At 43.1% G+C, this 19,948-nt stretch overlaps 2 protein-coding genes across 11 annotated transcripts in view; both read right to left on the bottom strand.

The window, feature by feature from the left end:
- MSANTD7 (Myb/SANT DNA binding domain containing 7) overlaps positions 1-19,948 on the bottom strand; it is a 501,345-nt gene that overhangs the window by 459,330 nt on the left and 22,067 nt on the right. The gene's annotated exons all lie outside the window — the stretch shown is intronic.
- HSPA14 (heat shock protein family A (Hsp70) member 14) overlaps positions 1-19,948 on the bottom strand; it is a 58,581-nt gene that overhangs the window by 15,459 nt on the left and 23,174 nt on the right. For 4 of the 7 annotated variants that reach the window (XR_009447976.1, XM_059659886.1, XM_059659862.1 and 1 more), the window contains 3 exons: positions 16,219-16,374; positions 13,964-14,020; positions 9,154-9,256 (listed from right to left, as the gene is read on the bottom strand). Coding sequence is in view for 6 of the 7 variants with exons in the window: in XM_059659886.1 (XP_059515869.1) it covers positions 9,154-9,256; positions 13,964-14,020; positions 16,219-16,374 (316 nt within the window). In the remaining variant the exon portion in view is untranslated. The remainder of the gene's footprint in view (positions 1-9,153; positions 9,257-13,963; positions 14,021-16,218; positions 16,375-19,948) is intronic. The other 3 variants (XM_059659896.1, XM_059659851.1, XM_059659877.1) reach the window with 2 other exon arrangements.

Raw genomic sequence — 19,948 nt, forward strand, 5'->3', positions numbered from 1 at the left:
CATTATGACATAGGTCTATAAAGTACTCCAATTCAATTTGAAGCAATAAAGAGAACTTATGAAAATTATAAAAATATTTCAGAAATTAGTTGCACACAAAATCTGTTTATAGGTGAATTCTTTAAAATTCTTGAGGAACAGAGAATATCCATGCATTATGTACTAATCTGGAATACTTAAAAAGATGAAAAGGTATTCAATTCATTTTATAAGCACCTGTAGCCTAGGAACAAAACTAAAAACAAACACCAAAAAACAAAACCCTCTGGACCAGAGGTTGCAAAGTAGCAACTTATAAATTATATCAAGCAAGATATGTTTTCTCTCTCCACACAATGTTTTTAAAAGTTCTGTGTTAGTTACTAACATTTAAATGTTAACAAATTTTATTAAGAGCCCCTATTTTGAAAGTCTCTTAAAAAGTCAAAGGCCCCAAAAGCACTGGCCTGCATCCCTGAAAGGTAGTAATCAGCAGGTGGGCAGCAGCTGCCCAATTTGGACTAGGACAGCTCCTGTCTGTAGATAGCAGGCTCACCATGACCTGCTGTGGCCTTCACACCAGCTAGTGGGCATTTGCCATTTATAATCATGCTTATGCTCTTGCTATGATTCTTACAGTACGTTCAATGTGAAACTTTTAAAACTCTCTTAACCCATCTCTCAATCTTATAGAAGAATGAAAGACCAAGAGGAATGTATGTTTCCAGAAAAATAGTAGAGAACATATTTATTTTTTGAAGAATGGAATGGGGAGAGAAACCAAGATGGTGGCATAGTTAAACACCTGAGTTTGCTGCCTCGAACCACCACTTCAAAAATACAATTAAAAGACAGAACGGACATCATCCAGAACCACAGGAAGGCTGGCTGAATGGAAATTCTAAACTAGAAGGAAAGAGAAAAGCATACCGAGACTCAGAGGAAGCACACTGCGGAAGTGAAATACTAAGGTGCGGAGGTGCATGCAGAGAGGGCTGGCGGATGAGGGTGCGGTTCACGTTTTCAATCAGGAGGGAGTCTCAGGCTCTGAGCTCCAGATGCGGGCGAGTCTCTAGGGAGCCAGACTCATATGGGAGAAGTGGGACTGTCTGGCATTGGTTGGAACTCAAGGGCAGCTTTCTCTCCGAGGGGCTTGCAGTGATTACCGGGACACTGAGAAGCAGAGCCTCTGAGGGCTGGACTGAGAGCAGCCCAAGTCCTGCAGGGAGGCTTTTGCTGGATAGCCTCAGGCGAAGGCTAGATTAGAACCTCCCTAGAGATCCAGGAGCCAGGAAACCCAGAGGTCACAGTGGGACCATCCAGTTTGCAGCTCCATGGAACCATAAAGGACACACTCAAGGGGCAGACTCAGTGAGCACCAAAGCCCCATTGAAGCAAGTCTAGCCCCAGAGGGGTGTCTCCAGCACAGAAGTTCTCCCACTGCAGACACATCTGATTCTCATAGACAATTGGCCTGGAGGTCAATTCCTCCCAGTGATAACTACAACAATCAAGGCTTAACTACAACAAGACTGTGCACAAAGCCCACAAGGGGGTGCACCAAGAGTGTCCTCCTCAGGTAATTGGGGAGGCTGAACCACTGGGCCCTAGAGGACACTCAGCACAGAAAACCACTTTATCAACACAGGGAAGCATAAAAAATGTGGAGACAAAGAAAAAGGACACAAATGACAGAAATGGAGGAAAGCAAACTACTGGATATAGAGTTCAAAACCACACTTTTAAGGTTTTTCAAGAATTTTCTAGAAACTGCCAATAAACTTAATGAGATCTACAAGAAATCTAATGAGACCCTCGAGGTTGTGATAAAGGACCAAATAGAAATTAAGCATACATTGACTGAAATAAAGAATATTATACAGACTCCCAACAGCAGACTAGAGGATTGCAAGAATCAAGTCAATGATTTGAAATACAAAGAAGCAAAAGACACCCAACCAGAAAAGCAAAATGAAAAAAGAATCCAAAAATACAAAGATAGTGTAAGGAGCCTCTAGGACAGCTTCAAGCGTACCAACATCTGAATTATAGGGGTGCCAGAAGAAGAGAGAGAGCAAGATATTGAAAACCTATTTGAAGAAATAATAACAGAAAACTTCCCCTACCTGGTGAAAGAAATAGACTCACAAGTCCAGGAAGCGCAGAGAACCCCAAACAAAAGGAATCCAAAGAGGACCACACCAAGACACATCATAATTAAAATGCCAAGAGCAAAAGACAAAGAGAGAATCTTTAAAAGCAGCAAGAGAAAGAAACTCAGTTACCTACAAGGGTGTACCCATACGAATGTCAGCTGATTTCTCAACAGAAACTTTGCAGGCCAGAAGGGAGTGGCAAGAAATATTCAAAGTGATGAATACCAAGAACCTACAACCAAGATTACTTTATCCAGCAAAGCTATCATTAAGAATTGAAGGTCAGATAAAGAGCTTCACAGATAAGAAAAAGCTAAAGGGGTTCATCACCACCAAACCAGTATTATATGAAATGCTGAAAGGTATCCTTTAAGAAGAGGAGGAAGAAGAAAAAGGTAAAGATATAAATTATGAACAACAAATACCTATCAATAAGTGAATCTGAAAATCAAGTGAATAATCTGATGAACAGAATAAACTGGTGATTATAATAGAATCAGGGGCATAGAAAGGGAGTGGGCTGGCTATTCTTGTGGGGGAAATGGGTGAGGGGGATGCGGGAAGAGACTGGACAAAAATCATGCACCTACGGATGAGGACAGTGGATGGGGAGTGAGGGAGGACGGTGGGGTGGGAACTGGGTGGAGGGGAGTTATGGGGGAAAAAAAGAGGAACAAATGTAATAACCTGAACAATAAAGATTTAATTAATAATAATAAAAAAGAATGGAATGGTATAGTGAATCAGCTGTACCACATGGCTTCTGGACAGCTTAATTGTGGTGCACTGTTTAAGATATAGTGTATTTTTCTATGTGTGGAAAGAAACTGACTTTTTTTCACATCATCTGTAAGAATAACCCAGCATCAGTGCATCAGATATGATGATTCAAATGCTATCTTTCTGACAACATTATATTCCTTATAAACACTCCCAATACTTTTGTCTCTATACAGGATTGATTTACTCATTCCTAGATATTTTTTTGTTAGAACATGAAAAATAATTCTAAAGCACTATGAAAAAAAGTATGAATAAAGAGAATTTTTAAAAATTGCAATGTTAATAATGAAGGTTTACACCCAACTCAGAAAGTAGGCTGTTTTTTGGTGAGCAAATTTGGTAATAAATACTAAGTCTTAAAAGTTGGGAATTAAATTCCAAATTTAATTCTCAGGAAATCAAGAATGTTCACAAAACCATAAAAATTGCTGTTTATAAAACCAAAATAACCTACATAACCAACATTAAGGATTAGTTTTATAAATTACTAGTGACCCGGTGCACGGATTCATGCACATTGAAAGGAAATTAATTAGAAGAAATATTTTAACATTGCTATTTGCCCTTTCTCTATAATAGAAGTGTCAACCAAATTCACAATCGACAATGACAGATTGAAACACATGTGTGTGATTGGCACCAGCAAGAGCTTTATATGTATGGTGCATGCGCGAGTCAACTTAGCCTTTTATATATACAGAATAAACTTGCTTAATTAGGCCTGCTTTCTGATTTAGCTAAACTTTTTCCAGCCCAGTGAAGCACCCCAACTTCTCTTTCAGGTAACTGTCAGCAACACAGCAGTAAATATCAACATGAAGCAGATTATTGTTGTAGACCACGCAGGGAGAACAAAGGGTAAAATATTTAACTGCAGCAGTATTTAACTATATTCTGTGCAGTGAGAAAACCTGAAGTCAGTTTCAAGTTCTACCATTTCTTACTTCTTTTCAGCCGGGTCAAGTTTCTAAACTTTCTAAATCTCTGTTTTCTGGTTAATGAACAGAAAATAGGATTCTACCAAGTCTCCTATCTATCTACTCCAGGACTTCTGTGAGGATCAAATGAGATGAGGCATGGAAAAATGCTTCACAAACATTTGGTTAAAGTGTAAAATTTTGCACCTGGCTGTAAATCAAGTCGTGTTCCTGGGCTGAAGAAACTACAAGGAGGCTAGTCACTAGGGAGAGGAAGCCAGGCATTGCTACGTGACGTCATTACCTGGCACCCACAGCGACTGTTTCCAGGCTGGGCTGTGGGCCGCATTTTGTGCCATGGGGTCTTGGCAGCGTTTGCTGAGATTTCGTGGGGTGTTGCTCTGGGGTGGTGGCAGGGCCTGTGTCCCACTTTGGGGGAAGCCGAGTGTTGGTTTGTTGGCACCAGGTCCATGGAGCCGTTTATTTTTAAATGGATAGTGCGTGTCATAGCTACTGGTTGGATGGTCAGATGGGCACTTAGGCTTTTATATATATAGACTAGGGGCCCGGTGCACGAAATTCGTGCACTGGGTGTGGGGGTGGGGGGTGGGGGGGGAGTGTCTCTCAGCCCAGCCTGCACCCTCTCACATACTGGGAGCCCTCAGGCGTTGAGCCCCATCACCCTCCAATCGCAGGATCGGCCCCTTGCCCAGGCCTGACGCCTCTAACAGAGGCGTCAGGCCTGGGCAGGGGACCCTCATTTCCCCCTATCACTGGTTCTGCCCCCAGCCCAGGCCTGATGCCTCTGGCCCAGGTGTCAGGCCTGGGCAGGGGACCCCCAGACCCCTCCGATTGCTGGCTCTGCTCCTTGCCCAGGCCTGATGCCTCGGCCAGAGGCATAGACCCCCATCACCCTCCGATCGCCTGATCGGCCCCTTCCCCAGGCCTGACGCCTCCGCCAGAGGTGTCAGGCTTGGACTTGGGACCCCCATCTCCCCCCGATCACTGGCTCTGAACCCCGCCCAGGCCTGAGGCCTCTGGCCCAGGAATCATGCCTGGGCAGGGGACCCCCATCTCCCTCTGATCGCTTGCTCCACCCCCCGCCCAAGCCTGACGCCTCTGACCCAGGCTTCAGGCCTGGGCAAAGGGACCATCATATCCCCCCAATCCCCGGCTCCGCCCCCAGCCCAGGCATGATGCCTCGGCCAGAGGAGTTGACCCTCATCACCCTCCGATCACCAATCACCGGATCGGCCCCTTGACCAGGCCTGAGGCCTCCGGCAGAGGTGTCAGGCCTGGGCAGGGGACCCCCAGCTCCCTGCGGTTGCAGGCTCCGCCCCTGCCCAGGCCTAACGCCTCTGGCCTAGGCGTCCAGCCCGGGCAGCGGGGACCTGCAGTGGCAGCGGGGGGCGCCGCGATCGCGCGGGCTCCGCCCCTGCCCCTGCAGGACGCCTCTGGCTGAGGCGTCCGGCCCGGGCAGCGGGGACCCGCAGCTGCAGCGGCCCCGTGATTGTGGGCTTCGCTTTAGGCCCAGGCAAGGGACCCCTAGCTCCTGGGACTGCCAGCTTCGACCGTGCCCAGCTCCCATCGCTGACTCCACCCCTACTTCCTGCTATCATTGGCCAGGGCGGAAAAGGCACCTGATTCTCCGATCATGGCTGGTCCTGCTATCATTGGCCAGGGCGGAAAAGGCACCTGATTCTCCGATCATGGCTGGGGGGCAGGGCAAAGGCGGCCCCAGGGCCGCCTTTGCCCTGCCCCCCAGCTCTTAGCTCCCCCCTGGGTTTCCGATCACTGTCAGTGGCAGGGGGCTTCTTCCTGCTTTCCCTTTCGCCTCCCTGCATTGTGCCTACATATGCAAATTAACCGCCATCTTGTTGGCAGTTAACTGCCAATCTTAGTTGGCAGTTAATTTGCATATAGCCCTGATTAGCCAATGAAAAGGGTAGCGTCGTACGCCAATTACCATTTTTCTCTTTTATTAGTGTAGATGGTATATTAATGCAATGAGATGCATTATTAAAATTGCAGTTGTGGAACCTGGGAGCTTGGTTAAAATAGAGGGATTGATTATATCAATTTATCTATGTGTCCTTCCATAAGACAGTAAATGGATTTAAGAAGATATAAATGGAAGAGAGATTGTGGGTTTAAAATTTTTAACACATTTTGGAAGCTGGAAAGCAAAGAGGCAATTGTTTTAAGGCAGATGAAGTTTGAGATAACCAAAGAGAAAGCAAAGTGGTTTGTCTCATAGAATCCCAGAATGGTTGGGGGCTTGGAAGCACCAATCATATAAAAAGCAAGGGTGAAGCATGGAAGTGAAAGCAGGAAAGCCTGGTATAGAGTTATTAAGCCCCCAAGACCCCTTCCCCTAACTCAGACAGGTGGCCATCAGCACATTCTTCCACTCAGAGATGGAGGTTTGCACAACAGAATTATGGGACTTGGTTACAAAGAGGGCATGGTGCTAAAAACAAGAGGAATAAAGGAAAGTCTGCATATTAAAGAGGAAGGACCCTGAAGTTCCCTGCTCTCAGAAGACCAGACACCAGATATGTTCTTTCAAACAAGAGATCAGAAATTCCTTCTGGAAAAACGAAATACTCCTAAGATTAGACCCCCGGATACTAAAATGAGAAAGGCAATGGATGTAAGAGTAGAGAAAGAACATGGGTTATGGAGGCACACTGCCCTTGTTTCAACCTTAGCACCATCACTTATGTACCAGCATTAGGATTTGAAACAAAGTAGTTAACCTCTTTGGAAACCTCTTAAGTTTCCTCATCTGAAAATGCAGATAATAGTGCTTATCTCTTGGTTCTATTGTGAGAATAAAATATTTTAATGCACATCAAGTTCAATCATTCCCTTCTCATTCTCTGTAAAAGGATTAGACATCCCCACCCATTGCCATTGCCATTGCCCCAACACTGTAAACCTCAGTAGTGGAGTAGGTTTCCCAACCCTACTGTCAAGCCTGCCCTCTTGTCTAGCTTTGGACAAGTGAATGTGACTACATTCAAGTACACCAGAGCTAAAATCTCTGCATGTTCTGTAAACTCTCTTCCTCTTCAAAGCCTCACCATGGGAACTGCATGTCCCAATTAGCTACTCTTTTAGCCTGGGTCATAGAATGAGACCTACAGCCACCTTCAGCTGCCCACAGGAAACATAAGTGAGAAAAAGTGTTTAATGTAGAAAACCACTGAGATTTGGGGCTCATTTGCTACTGTCACTACTCTAAAGAGACAACTCTATATTTTTAAGTTCTCAAAGGCCTATATTTTAGAAATACCTGGAAAGTATATCTTTAATAACATTTTGATTTCTAATAATGTATTTGACTTCTATTCAAGCAACTGAAAATTGTATCATTTGTGATAGCTAAATGTCAGGGCTCTATGACCAGTTAATGAAGGAAGATAACTTACATTAATTGATCACCTATAACATACCACACACAATATTTCATTTAGTCCTCATAACAATGCTATAGAATAAATTATACTTATAATAATTACCTGTAAGTGTTATCACCCTTCTAATTAAAAGAGACAAATAAGACTCACGAAATATGTGACTTGCCCACTCTGGAACTATTAACACTGTCAGCTTTTGATTCAGGTGAATCTGTCTCCAAGCCCATTCATGTCCCACCACCACCTTGTTACTATTATATATTCAGGTCTTATTCTTTATAATCCAGCCCCTACCCTCCAAGAACCTATCTTAATACCTGACATATTATAAATGTTCAAAAAAATACTGAATTGCAAAGAAAATTTAAAAAATGACTTTCATCATATAGCATACACTAAAATAGTTAAAATAGAAAAATTTTCAAACTATAGACAAATTAAAAGAAAATAATCCTACATAATGAGAGGAATATGCTAATTAGCTGTTATGCCCTGAGGCGTAACGACCAAGCACATCACAACCAGATCATGGATCAGTAGAAGTGTGGGCCAGCAAGGTGCAACCGGGCTGCGGAGAGCTATAGGAGGGGGCAGGGCAGCAAGCTATGGGCAGGGGGAGGAGTAAGGGGGAAGCTACAGGAGGGCGGCAGCGACCTACTGGTGCACAGATTTGTGTGCAGGGCTACTAGTATTAAATATTTGTCATATATCTAAACAAAGATGGAATTTATAAACTTAGAAGCAGCTGAGGAAATCACAGTAATAGACCAATAGATTTAAATAGATAAATAAATGAAACTCCTATATGTCAAATAACGTTCTCCCTAATGGAACCAAAATTAAACAGTAAACTACATGCCTCAAAAGAAGACTGCAGCAAATGATAGTTAATATTCTGATTATAGAAAGCAGGCAAAGAAGATGAAACTTATATTTACACACAAGAAAATGCAAAATTAAATAAAATTAATCCTTTAATAATCAAACTATCAGGTAAAAATATATCTTTTTTTCAACTATTCAAATAATAGGAAATTTTCTTTAAATGCCAAAACTCAGAGCTAGCAAGGTCTAATGTATATTCTTAGGTATTGTTTATAGGAGTGTTAGTTAATTAATTGAATATTTCTGGAAAGTAAATGAAGGTCAAAATAGTCTTAAGCTATTTGAACTCTTTGACCTAAAAATTTTATATGGGAATCTATTCTAAGGAATAATCCAAATATGGTAAAAGCCAAGGTTCAAAAGTGGACATCCTTGTTCTGAAGGAAGGGGAAACCCAATTTAGGTGCCAACAATAGAAAAACAAAATCATCTATTGTGCCTTTTCTTTCCTAGGATATTAATAATCTATTTAAAATTGATTTTAAGACTATGCAAAAATATGAAGAAAAATCAGTATAATATTAAATGCAGAAAATAAAATTCAGAATTGTACATACAAATTAAATTAGAAATATTCTAAAATATAACACTGCTTGCCTTTTAGCATTTTCTGAGTTTTCTTATATGAATGCTTACTATTTTAATAATGAAAATAAAAAACTTACATACATTTTACTTATTTTTAAAATATATTTTTATTGATTTTTTAAATTTAATGCATGTAAAACACTTAGAAATAGTGCTTGACAGAGAGCAAACATTCGAATACCTGTCAATCACTGCTTACGTATTAAAAAATATACTGGGAAGAAATTATTCTCTTTTGCTAGGAAACTGATACATATCGCTAGAGTCATCAATCAAAATGTAGTTAATTTTCCTTACTCATTAATACAAGCTGAGAAAATATTTAAATTCATAAAAATATTCTTTCAGTGCCAAGGGACTATTTCCTAAATCCCAAGTCTAAAATTACTCCTAAAATGAATAAGAAAAATATAAAAGTATTACCTTGTTGATATCATCTGCTGCAAATCCACTTTGTTGTAAGAGTGCTCTGATTGCTTCTATACATTTATTAAAAAGTGGAGAACAGAGAAGTTCAAATCTTGCTCTGTACACACAAAGAAGAGAAAGAAAAAAGGCTTATACAATTAAACAAGACATCTTTTACCTTTTAAAAAAAATTTATTTTCATGGAAATGTGATTAATTGCATAAATTTATAAAAATCTGTTAAACTGTTTTTTTTTTGTTTTTTTTTTTACCAAGGCTTTGACTAGAATGTCATTTGTTTTTGTTTTTGTTTTTAAATATATTTTTTAGTGTTCATAGTATTATAGATTATTTCCCTCCCTCCCCCTTCCCCCCCTTCTCTCAGCCTCTACCCACCCACCCAGGTCTAAACTACCCTATTTATTGCCTGTGTACAGGACATCTTTTTCTTTTGAAGAGTAATGCCAAAACCTAATGTGAGTCCTCTTAAGAATAGGTTTATGATCAGAACAGGATTACTTAGCACCTAGCAATGCAATACCATTGGGGGGGGGGGGTGTCTAAATTATTCATCTACCAATGTATAGACATGCTAAGATCAAATTCAGGTTGGAGATTCTTACCCAATGCCCTATTTACACGTTGTCCATAACCTGAAAATGAAATGTATGACAGTTCCAACAGTAAATCTACACTTGATCTTAGCCAAAAGGCCGAGAAGCGATCCAACAGTAAATCTATTGATCCAAATCAAACCATCATTTGGAAGTGTTTATTTTTTTTGAGTTAAAGTTTTAAAAATTATTTCGCACTATTTTTCTTTATAATCTCAGATTATATTGTACCTAAATTTAGCTCTTTGGCACCATCTGGGAAACATGAATGCTAGCATAGAATTAGGGTATATGCCCTGATGGGAATCTAACTGTGACCACCTGGTTAATAGGTCAATGCTCAAACACTGAGACACACCAGCCGGGCACTAGCATAGAATTTTAAAAACAATCTACATTCAGGAAAAATATACTCCCTAATTTTATACTGAACTTCTTACATGCAGACGACTGATTTTTAAATTTATTTGTGCTATTTCTAGATATTAAAATATTCCTTATGGTTGCGATTTTAGTGATAAGGCAAAATTTCCTTAACAAAAAATTATAAATTCTATTTCACTCTTTTTAAAAAAAATATATTTATTGATTTTTTACAGCGAGGAAGGGAGAGGAATAGAGAGTTAGAAACATCGATCAGCTGCCTTCTGCACACTCCCTACTGGGGATGTGCGTGCAACCAAGGTACATGCCCTTGACTGGAATCGAACCTGGGACCCTTGAGTCCGCAGGCTGATGCTCAATCCACTGAGCCAAACCGGTTAGGGCATCTATTTCATTCTTAATAACTGATATTAATAAGCCAATATATACTTATATACTAAGTACTTAGCACGAAGTTAGGAATTCTGGAAATAGAAAAAATATAGACACTCTTACCCACCTTTCTATTTTTTGGGCTGTAGCTTGAAATCTCACTTAAAAGATCTAGTGTAGTGCTGTCTAATAGAATTTTCTGTGAACACTAGCCACATGTGAGTACAGTAAAACCTCAATACAACAAACTAATTCAGGTGAGAGAGTCTTTGTTAAAGCCCAAAGTCCGTTATATAATAAAGTGGGTTTTCTGAATGTGTATGTCGAAAAATTGACATATTAGTTAGTTTACCTATTTTTACTTATGTAGACATGTTTGTGTAGTTAAAATTAAGTATGTATGAATACTTTAATTTCACAGAAAAGCTTTCTATATATATTACATTCATTTTAAATTTATACTGAACAGAATCTAGTAAATGCGTACATTCACCAGTCACCACGAGTAAACAAATGCACACAGCTGGGGATGGCTTAGCGAATGTCTAAACATCAGTCCAAACATGTTAAGACTGCTGCAGAAAGTCACGCCAGTGACAACAGAACCAATTACCAAGTGGGCGATGCTTGTGATCATGTGCTAATCATTCGATGAACCCTGTTTATGAGCAGTGACTCCTGTATTTAAATATGTAAGAGTTGTAGATATGTAATATTTACGTATGTCCGCGAAATTACTAGTGTTTTTTCCCAACATATGGCCTAATTGCGAAAATTTGGGAAAAATAACTATGAGTCAATAACAAAAAAGGATAACCTGTTTATTCAATTACTAGAGGCCCGGTGCACAAAATTCGTGCAGAGAGGGGGGTTCCCTCAGCCCTGCCTGCACCCACTCCAATTGGGGACCCCTCAGGGGATGTCTGACCGCCAGTTGGATGCCCCTCTCACAATCTGGGACTGCTGGCTCCTAACCACTCACCTGCCTGCCTGCCTGATAGTCCGGCCTGATCTCACCCCCAACTACCCTCCTCTGCCAGCCAATCTGGTTCTAATTGGTCAGTTTCTATGCCAGTCAGCGTCAAAAGCTCCGCCTCCTAGGCAGCCATTGGCTCCTCGCAGTTGACCCAGATTTGGTTTTCATTGGTCAGTTTCTATGCCAGTCAGCGTCAAAAGCTCTGCTTCCTAGGCAGCCATTGGCTCCTGGCACTTCACCCAGATTTGGTTCTGATTGGTCAGTTTCTATGCCAGTCAGCGTCAAAAGCTCTGCCTCCTAGGCAGCCATTGGCTCCTGGCACTTCACCCAGATTTGGTTCTGACTGGTCAGTTTCTATGCCAGTCAGCATCTCTGGGCCTATCAACAGGGCCTGATCAGAAAGGCAGGGCTGATCAGCAGCCCCAGTGGAGGCCTGGAGAGAAATGGAGGCACAGCTGTTGGTCAGGCTGGGAGAGAAAGAGAGGCAAGTTCTGATCAACAGCTGCCACAGAGGCTATGGATCAGATCCTGCCTCTCTCTCTGCAGGCCTCTCTCCGGGCCTGATCCGCAGCACCCTATGCAGTCAGTGCTGGGTCGCAATGGCAACCCAGCACTTGTAACCCAGCACTGACTTACGGTCTGGTCAAGCCATCAGTCATTACGACCCTGGCTCTTTATTATATAGATAAGCAAATCTTGGTTAAAAGAATTTTAAAATTCACAGGATATTAATTTTCACATATGACATATGGACCGGAAATTTTATCCATTAAATCCAAAGTCCGTTAAATCGAGGTCTGAAAAATCGAGGGTTTACAGTATTGAGCACTGAAATAGTGGCTAGTATTACTGATAAATGAAACTTTTTATTATTTGTTTCTAATTAACATATCTAAATGGCCATAGATAGATAGCAGCTATTGTATTGGACATGCAGAGCCAGAATCTTCAGAAAAGTCCAGGAAGAGTGAAGAAGCTAAACTATAATAGACAGACGAAGAGAGAATTTAACCAAATATACTCAGTTCAATAGTAAAAATAATACAATACTATAATTCTGGAAGTTCTTAGTATGTTTCCAATTCACCTGTTAGGTTTTGGAGATGTTTAAATAGTTTAACTAGTGGTAACTATTACTATTGTTAGTAATATGCAATGTAAAATGATAAGGCACCATCCTGTCTTTGGACTTTTGGGGTAAAAGTGCAATCACTGATAAGCAATGATTTGGATTATGTAAAAGACAAAGGTATTAAAAATAGTTTTATGCACATTATACCTACACTTAGTGGAAGTCATAACAACTATTAAAATTCAAAATGATGATGGGTGACAGAGCAATCAAAACCAAAATAAATATCAATCTTTAGTATCCTACATAATAAAAAGCTAATATGCAAATAGACTGAACAGCGGACCAACCGAACTGGTCACTATGACATGAGCTGACCACCAGGGGGCGCGTGCAGAACATGGCAGGTGTTGGCAGCAGGTGGCAGAGAGTGGAACATGGTGGATGTTAGATGCAGCAGGATGATAGAGCAGGTGAGCGGGGGCGCCAGACCAAGGTGGGGGGCCAGTCGCTGTCATCGGGGCGAGCCTCTGGTGGTTACTGAAAATTCTTTGCTTTAGCACGCTGTGGTCTTGCCTGATGCTTTTATCTGCTGCCGGCCCCGACTTCCCCTCAGGGCTTGTCCACTTCCCCATGCTCCTGAGGGGCAATTGGGGCCAGCAGCCACCTCTCACACCTGCTGCTGGCAATGGCCCCACTTGCACTTGCAGTCAGCACTGGAGCCACCGCTCACACCTGCTGTCAACACCCGATGCTGGTCCCGATCGCTCGGTGCCATTAGCGGGTGCGAGTGGCGGCTGACGGCACCAATTGCCCCTCAGGGCTTTGCACCTTCCCGAGCTTCTGACGGGTGATTGGGGCAGCAGCCACTGCTTGCACCCGCTGACAGTGCCGGCCCTGCTCGCACCCACTGTTGGTGCCGGCCCCAATTGCTCTGCGCCATCATTGGGTGCAAGCGGGGCCGGCGCCGTCAGCGTGTGGGAACGTTGGCAGTGGGAGCGGGGCTGCCAGCAGACAAGGAACTGGAGGCTGCGGCAGGAGGGGCCAGGCAGGGGCGTGGAAGATGGACTGAGACACACCCATGCCTACCGCAGCCTCATGGCCCACAATTCCTTTTAAGGTGCATGAATTTGTGCCCTGAGACCCTAGTCTAATCTAAGAAAAGACAAACATGCAAATCGACCATGCCTTTGCTATGACTTAAGCCATGCCCACCAGCCAATCAGAGCAACTATATGCAAATTAACCCAACCAAGATGGCGGCTGGCAGCCACAGAGCTGGAGCAAGCTGGAGGCTTGGTTGCTCCAGTGATGGAGGAAGGCAGGCTTCCCGCCTGCCGCTGCTGGCTCTGAGCTCCACTGAAGGTAACAAAGTTTCAATTATAGAAGATAAATAAACCTCAGATACCTGTTTTCAGCAGGCCGTGGCCACAGAGCTGGAGCGAGCAGGAAGCCAAGCTTCCCGCTACAAAGTTTGAATTATAGAAGGAAAATAAATCTCAGAATAAAAAAAGAAAAGAGAAAAAAAAGAGAGGCTGGGAGAATCCGTTGCAGGGGAGATGGGCCAGCCTGAAAACGGCCCTCAGCCCCTTACCCAGACTGTCCAGGCAACCAAGTGGGGATCCCCCCCCAACCTAAAGGGGGTGTGGGTCCCAACTTGGGGGGGCTTGACCAGCCTGCAAACAGCCATCAGCCCCTCACTCAGGCTGGCCAGGCACCCCAGTGGGGACCCCCACCCTGAAGGGTGTGACCAGCCTGCAAACACCCATCAGGCCCTCACCCAGGCTGGCCAGGCACCACAGCAGGAACCCCCACCCAGATCCGGGACACTCTTCAGGGAAAACCAGCCTGCCCCCACCTATGCACCAAGCCTCTATGCTATATAATAAAAGGGTAACAGGCAAACTGACCCTAACAGCAGAATGACTGGGAATGACTGGTCACTATGACACACACTGACCACCAGGGGGCAGACACTCAATGCAGGAGCCCTCCCCTGGTGGTCAGTGCGCTCCCACAGGGGGAGCTCTGCTCAGCCACAAGCCAGGCTGATGGCTGCCAGTACAGCAGTGGTGGTGGGAGCCTCTCCCATCTCCTCAGCAGTGCTAAGGATGTATGACTGCAGCTTAGGCCTGCTCCCCGCTGGCAAGTGGACATCCCCCGAGGGCTTCCAGGCTGCCAGAGGGATTTCTGACTGCCAGCTTGGACCCAATCCCCCCAGGAAGCAGGCCTAAGCCAGCAGATGGACATCCTCCGAGGGGTCCCAGACTGCAAGAGGGCATAGGCCGGGCAGAGGAACCCCAACCAAGTGCACAGGTTTTTGTGTACCAGGCCTCTAGTAATCTATAATAATAAAAGTGTAATATAATAATTAGACCGGACGTCCTTCCGGACTTAGCTGCAGCAGTGGGGTCCGGCACGGGCAAAGGCAGAAGCGGCCACTGCAGCAGGCAGGAGCCAAGGCAGAGGTTGATGCCGCAGTGGTGGAGGCCGAGCCGCTTGCACAAATTTCGTGCATCAAGCCTCTAGTCTTTTTAATAATAGGCATCTTACCAGGTATGAGGTTTTGATTTGCATGTGCCTAATGATTAGTGATGTTGAACACCTTTTCATATACCTGCTGGCCACTTGTATGTCTTCTTGAAAATGTTTATTCAGGTCCTTTGCCCATTTTTTAAATTTAATTTTTTGGGATTATGGATACTAACCATTTTTCAGATATGTGGTTTGCAAATATTTTCTCTCATTACCAGGTGGTTTTTTCATTTTGAGGCTGATGGCTGCCAGTACAGCGGTGGTGGTGGGAGCCTCTCCCGTCTCCTCAGCAGCACTAAGGATGTCAGACTGCAGCTTAGGCCTGCTCCCCGCTGGCAAGTGGACATCCCCCGAGGGCTCCTGGGCTGCCAGAGGGATGTCTGATTGCCAGCTTAGGCCCAATCCCCCTGGGGAGCAGGCCTAAGCCAGCAGGTGGTCATCCCCCAAGGGGTCCCAGAAAGTCAGAGGGCACAGGCCGGGCTGAGGGAAACCCCCGCCAGTGCACAAATTTTTGTGCACCAAGCCTCTAGGAGTGTAATAATTACAGAGTCTGAACTTTCGGGTCCAACTGGCTAGGTTTGAATCCCAGGTCCATCACTTACTAGCTGTGTAACCTTGGGCAAATAAACTTCTGTATTTCAGCTTCTTCATATGTAAAATAAGGACATTATCTTTGGGTTGTTGTGAGGATTTGATGAGTTGATACTTAGAATACAGGCTACCACATAGTGTTAATGATTAAGTTATAGTAAACAACCTTGAACCATGTGCAAGCCCCACATCAAATTTAAGCAATAAAGTAGGAGCCATATAGGTGGGGCTGCCATTTAGTAAGAGCAATCTGAAAATCTCAAACTTAAGTCTCCTCTCACCATTCTTTAAAAGATCTGGGATGATTTTTTTCAGACACTGCTATTTGCAAATAACAATCACACCTGACATAATTATTTTGAGAATGGTTACTTATTCTGACAAAAAACTGGATCCTAGAAGTAAAGACAAGAAAGCTCTCCTTTTATAGATGGTGAATAAATTTCAAATGAAGAAAAAACCCAAGAGTGAGAAAATTACACCTAAACATGAAAGCAGTTGACATTTTTATGAAGGTTTTTCGAACTTGAGTTTTACCTGGACACATTGCAGTCAAAATCTTGACCTTCATATAACGAGTCAAGGAAACAATTGGCACTTCCCAAGGTTGACAGAGAATGTTTTGCAATGTCAGCACTGTTCATTAATTTCATCATAGCACGAGCATTTCCTCTGACGTCATGTTTGAAGGATCTAAGTTAAAAATATAGTTTCTGAAGTTAGAATTTATTATAACTAAAATCTGGATAATACCAATTAAGATAATAAGGCTTGTTGAGTCTTTCTCTGTCCTGCCCAGACAGGACACAATGTGGTAAATTGGGGTAATGAGTACGATAGCTAAACACAAAAATAGACAGAGATCTGAAATGGCAGCAGTATAGATGGACGTGTCCCATGCCTTGTCCCAGAGCAGATAGGGTGAGCAGCTGAAACCAGTAACATCTAGCCCAAATTGGCAGGGGAGATTCAGCTGAGAGACAGTCTGCAGCCAGGAAAGACAGAGGACTCCAAGAGAAAGGGAACTGTTGGAGACTGCCGGATCGGGGTCCCCTAAACCGGCAGCCTACACTGCTGCTGAAATCTCTCCCGGAGCGCCGGCTCAGCCGCAGAGACCGCGCCATCTTGAGTGGCTGATATCGGAAGCGTATACATCCAGAGACTCTACGACCATGGCATCCAGGGATCATCTCAAGCAGCGTGACTACGTGGACTCGGACAAGCCCTGCTACTCCTCATGGAAAGGTCAGATTTCACCTAAAGGTGTGGTTTGCAATCCAGGTTGGAGAGAGGAACGCGTGCGGGGGAACTCTGCACCCCACAAAGTCTGCGGCCGTTGGGGCCAGCGTGATCTGTGAATATGGAAGGGGTCCCGCAGGGCTGCTGGCAGAAGGGAACTCTAAAAATAAGCCCATAGCTGGATTGGGTGCAAAAAGGCAGCCTCGGATTTTGCCAGTGTGCTGGCTGCTTAGTTCCAGGGGAGAGAGGACGTGCGGAAGAGACTGCGCACAGAGCTGGACGGTGGAGGGTTGCCAGTTCGTGCACCTTGTCAGGCTCTTTTTCCTTTTTCTCTCTCCCTCTTAAATCTTTGTGTTTGATTATTAAATCCAATACATAGGATCGCCCAATTGGGGTCACTCACAGAGACTGCAGGGAAAAGTTGTTTTTGTGGAACGTGGGAATCAGAGTGGGGAGTAACGATCAAAGAACCAGTTCTGGGGCAGTCGACTCTCCCAAAACCTAACTACTGGCCAGAGAGGACTTATAGCCTTGGAGGTCAATCCAGAAACACTGCCGACCAGGGGCTGAACCACAAACTGACTCTTCTGTATACACAAATAATGGCAGTCTGGGAAACAAATACTGCCTGCTTTAAAATCAGGACTGCGGTTTACAACACAGAGGAACAGTGTATCGCAGGGAACTTCAACACTCTCCTGAATACCTGAAAGGACTAAGGTGTGCCAAACAGAAGAGTAGAGTAATTGAAGGACCTTTGCTACTGCACAATTTTTTTTCACCTTTTACTCAAGAAACTAAATTTTTTCATTTTTCATCACCTGATTTTGCCCTTTTAATTACTATATTTTTATTTTTAACCAGTATTATTACTACTACCATTTTACCTTGTTTTATAGTGTCATTTTATTTTCTCTTTATTTTATTTTGGGATTAGTGTTCTACATTCTATTTTCATCTTTCCTTTAGCATCATTTTACTCTACCTCAACTTTACCTTTACGCCAAAACTCTCTTCCTCACTTTTCCCCTTTGTTGTCCTGTTTCTCTTACCCTATTCCTGCTTTAGATTTTCCCTATTCCTTCTTTTTACCCCCCTATTAAAATTTCACCCTATTTATATATCTAATTTCCAATTCCCTGCTCTAAATCCATATACACCTCTCTCTTCTCTTTCTTCACTATCCAAATTTTTTTTCTCTCTGGCATTTTGTTGTTGTTTGCTTGATTGCTGAGTATATTGGGGGTTTTTATGCTTGTTTGTGAGATTGTTTTTCTTTTTCTTTTTCTGTTGTTATTTCTCCCCCCACGGTTATTTTTTTGCTTCTGTGTTCCCTCGCCTTGCTTGATATTAGTTGTTGTTTGTAGTTTGCATTCATCTCTAGGGATCTGTTGCTGGCATTTGTTGGGATTAGTGGCTGTTCTATTGGAGTTTTCTTCCCATATAAATAGTTTCTTCCCCTCTTCTATTTCATCCTCTTTCTTTTCTCTCTTACTTTTTTTTCCTTTTCCCAACTTCATTTTTGCACACCTTTTCTTTTTCTCTTTTTTCTTTTTCTCTTCTTTCTTCCTCATCCCCTAATTCTCTTTGCTCTGGTGGTCACCTTTATTTGGGGTTATTAGTATCGTGAATACATTTGTGTTTAGTGCCTTGTACGTTGTGCCTTGTTGTGTTGTATTTTGTGCCTTTAAATCAACGCAGCAGAGAGAGAACTACATAACCAATCACCTGGAGAAGAGAGATCATGGGGAGACAAAGAAACAGCCCGCATATGAAAGAAAAACAGGCATCACCAGAAAAAGAAGTAAACGAAATGGAGGCAAGCAACCTGTCAGAGAAAGAATTCAGAGAAATGGTCATAAGGTGGGTGAAAAGAATGGAAGACAAATTCAACAATATGTGTAAGAACCAAGAGGAAATGAAGAAGAACCAAGAAGAAATGAAAAATGACATCACTGCTATAAAGACCTCACTAGAAAGCATCAACAGTAGACTAGAAGAAGCAGAGTGCGGCATCAGTGAGCTAGAAGACAAGGTAGGAAAAAATACCTAAGCAGAGCAGCTTCTAGAAAAAAAAATTAAAAAGCAGGAGGAGAGCCTAAGAGAACTTTGGGACAACACGAAATGAAACAACACCCGCATAATAGGGGTGCCAGAAGGAGAGGAAACTGAACAAGGAATAGAAAAACCTGTTTGAAAAAATAATGACAAAAAACGTCCCTGATATAGGGAAGAAAAAACTCACACAAATCCAAGAAGCTCACACAGTCCCAAACAAAATGAACCCCAAAAGACCGACGCCAAGGCACATTATAATTAAATTGGCAAACACCAACAACAAAGCAAGAATCTTAAAAGCGGCCGGAGAGAGACAGAAAGTTACCTACAAAGGATCCCCCATCAGACTAGCGATTGATTTCTCAACAGAAAAACATCAGGCAAGAAGGGAATAGAATGAAATACACAAAGTCATGCAAAGGAAGGGTCTGAATCCAAGAATACTGTACCCAGCAAGGCTATCAATCAAAATTGAGGGTGAAATCAGGAGCTTCGCAGACAAAAAAGGACTACGGAAGTTTATTACCACCAAACCAGCAATGCAAGAAATGCTACAGGGTCTGCTGTAAAAAGAAAAAATAGGCAATGAAGAAGGAATACAGGGGTAAAGAATAAAAACGGCAACAAATAAGTATCTATCAATAATAACTTTAAGAGAGAAACCAAGATGGCGGCATAGGTAAACACAGGAGTTAGCTGCCTCAGACAACCACTTCAAAAATACAACTAAAAGACGGAATGGACCTCACCCAGAACCACAGGAAGGCTGGCTAAGGGGAAATTCTTCAACTAGAAGGAAAGAGAACAGCATACCGAGACTCAGAGGAGGCGCAGTGCGGAAAATACAAAGGTGCGGAGGTGCGCGCGGAGCGGGCTGGTGCCTGAGGGCACAGTTGTCGTTTTCAATCGGGAGGGAGTCTCAGATTCTGAGCTCCAGTTCCAGGCGAGTCTCTGGGGACCCAGACTCAAA

The sequence above is a fragment of the Myotis daubentonii genome, chromosome 1 (genome assembly GCF_963259705.1).
Source record: "Myotis daubentonii chromosome 1, mMyoDau2.1, whole genome shotgun sequence".
Taxonomy (NCBI): domain Eukaryota; kingdom Metazoa; phylum Chordata; class Mammalia; order Chiroptera; family Vespertilionidae; genus Myotis; species Myotis daubentonii.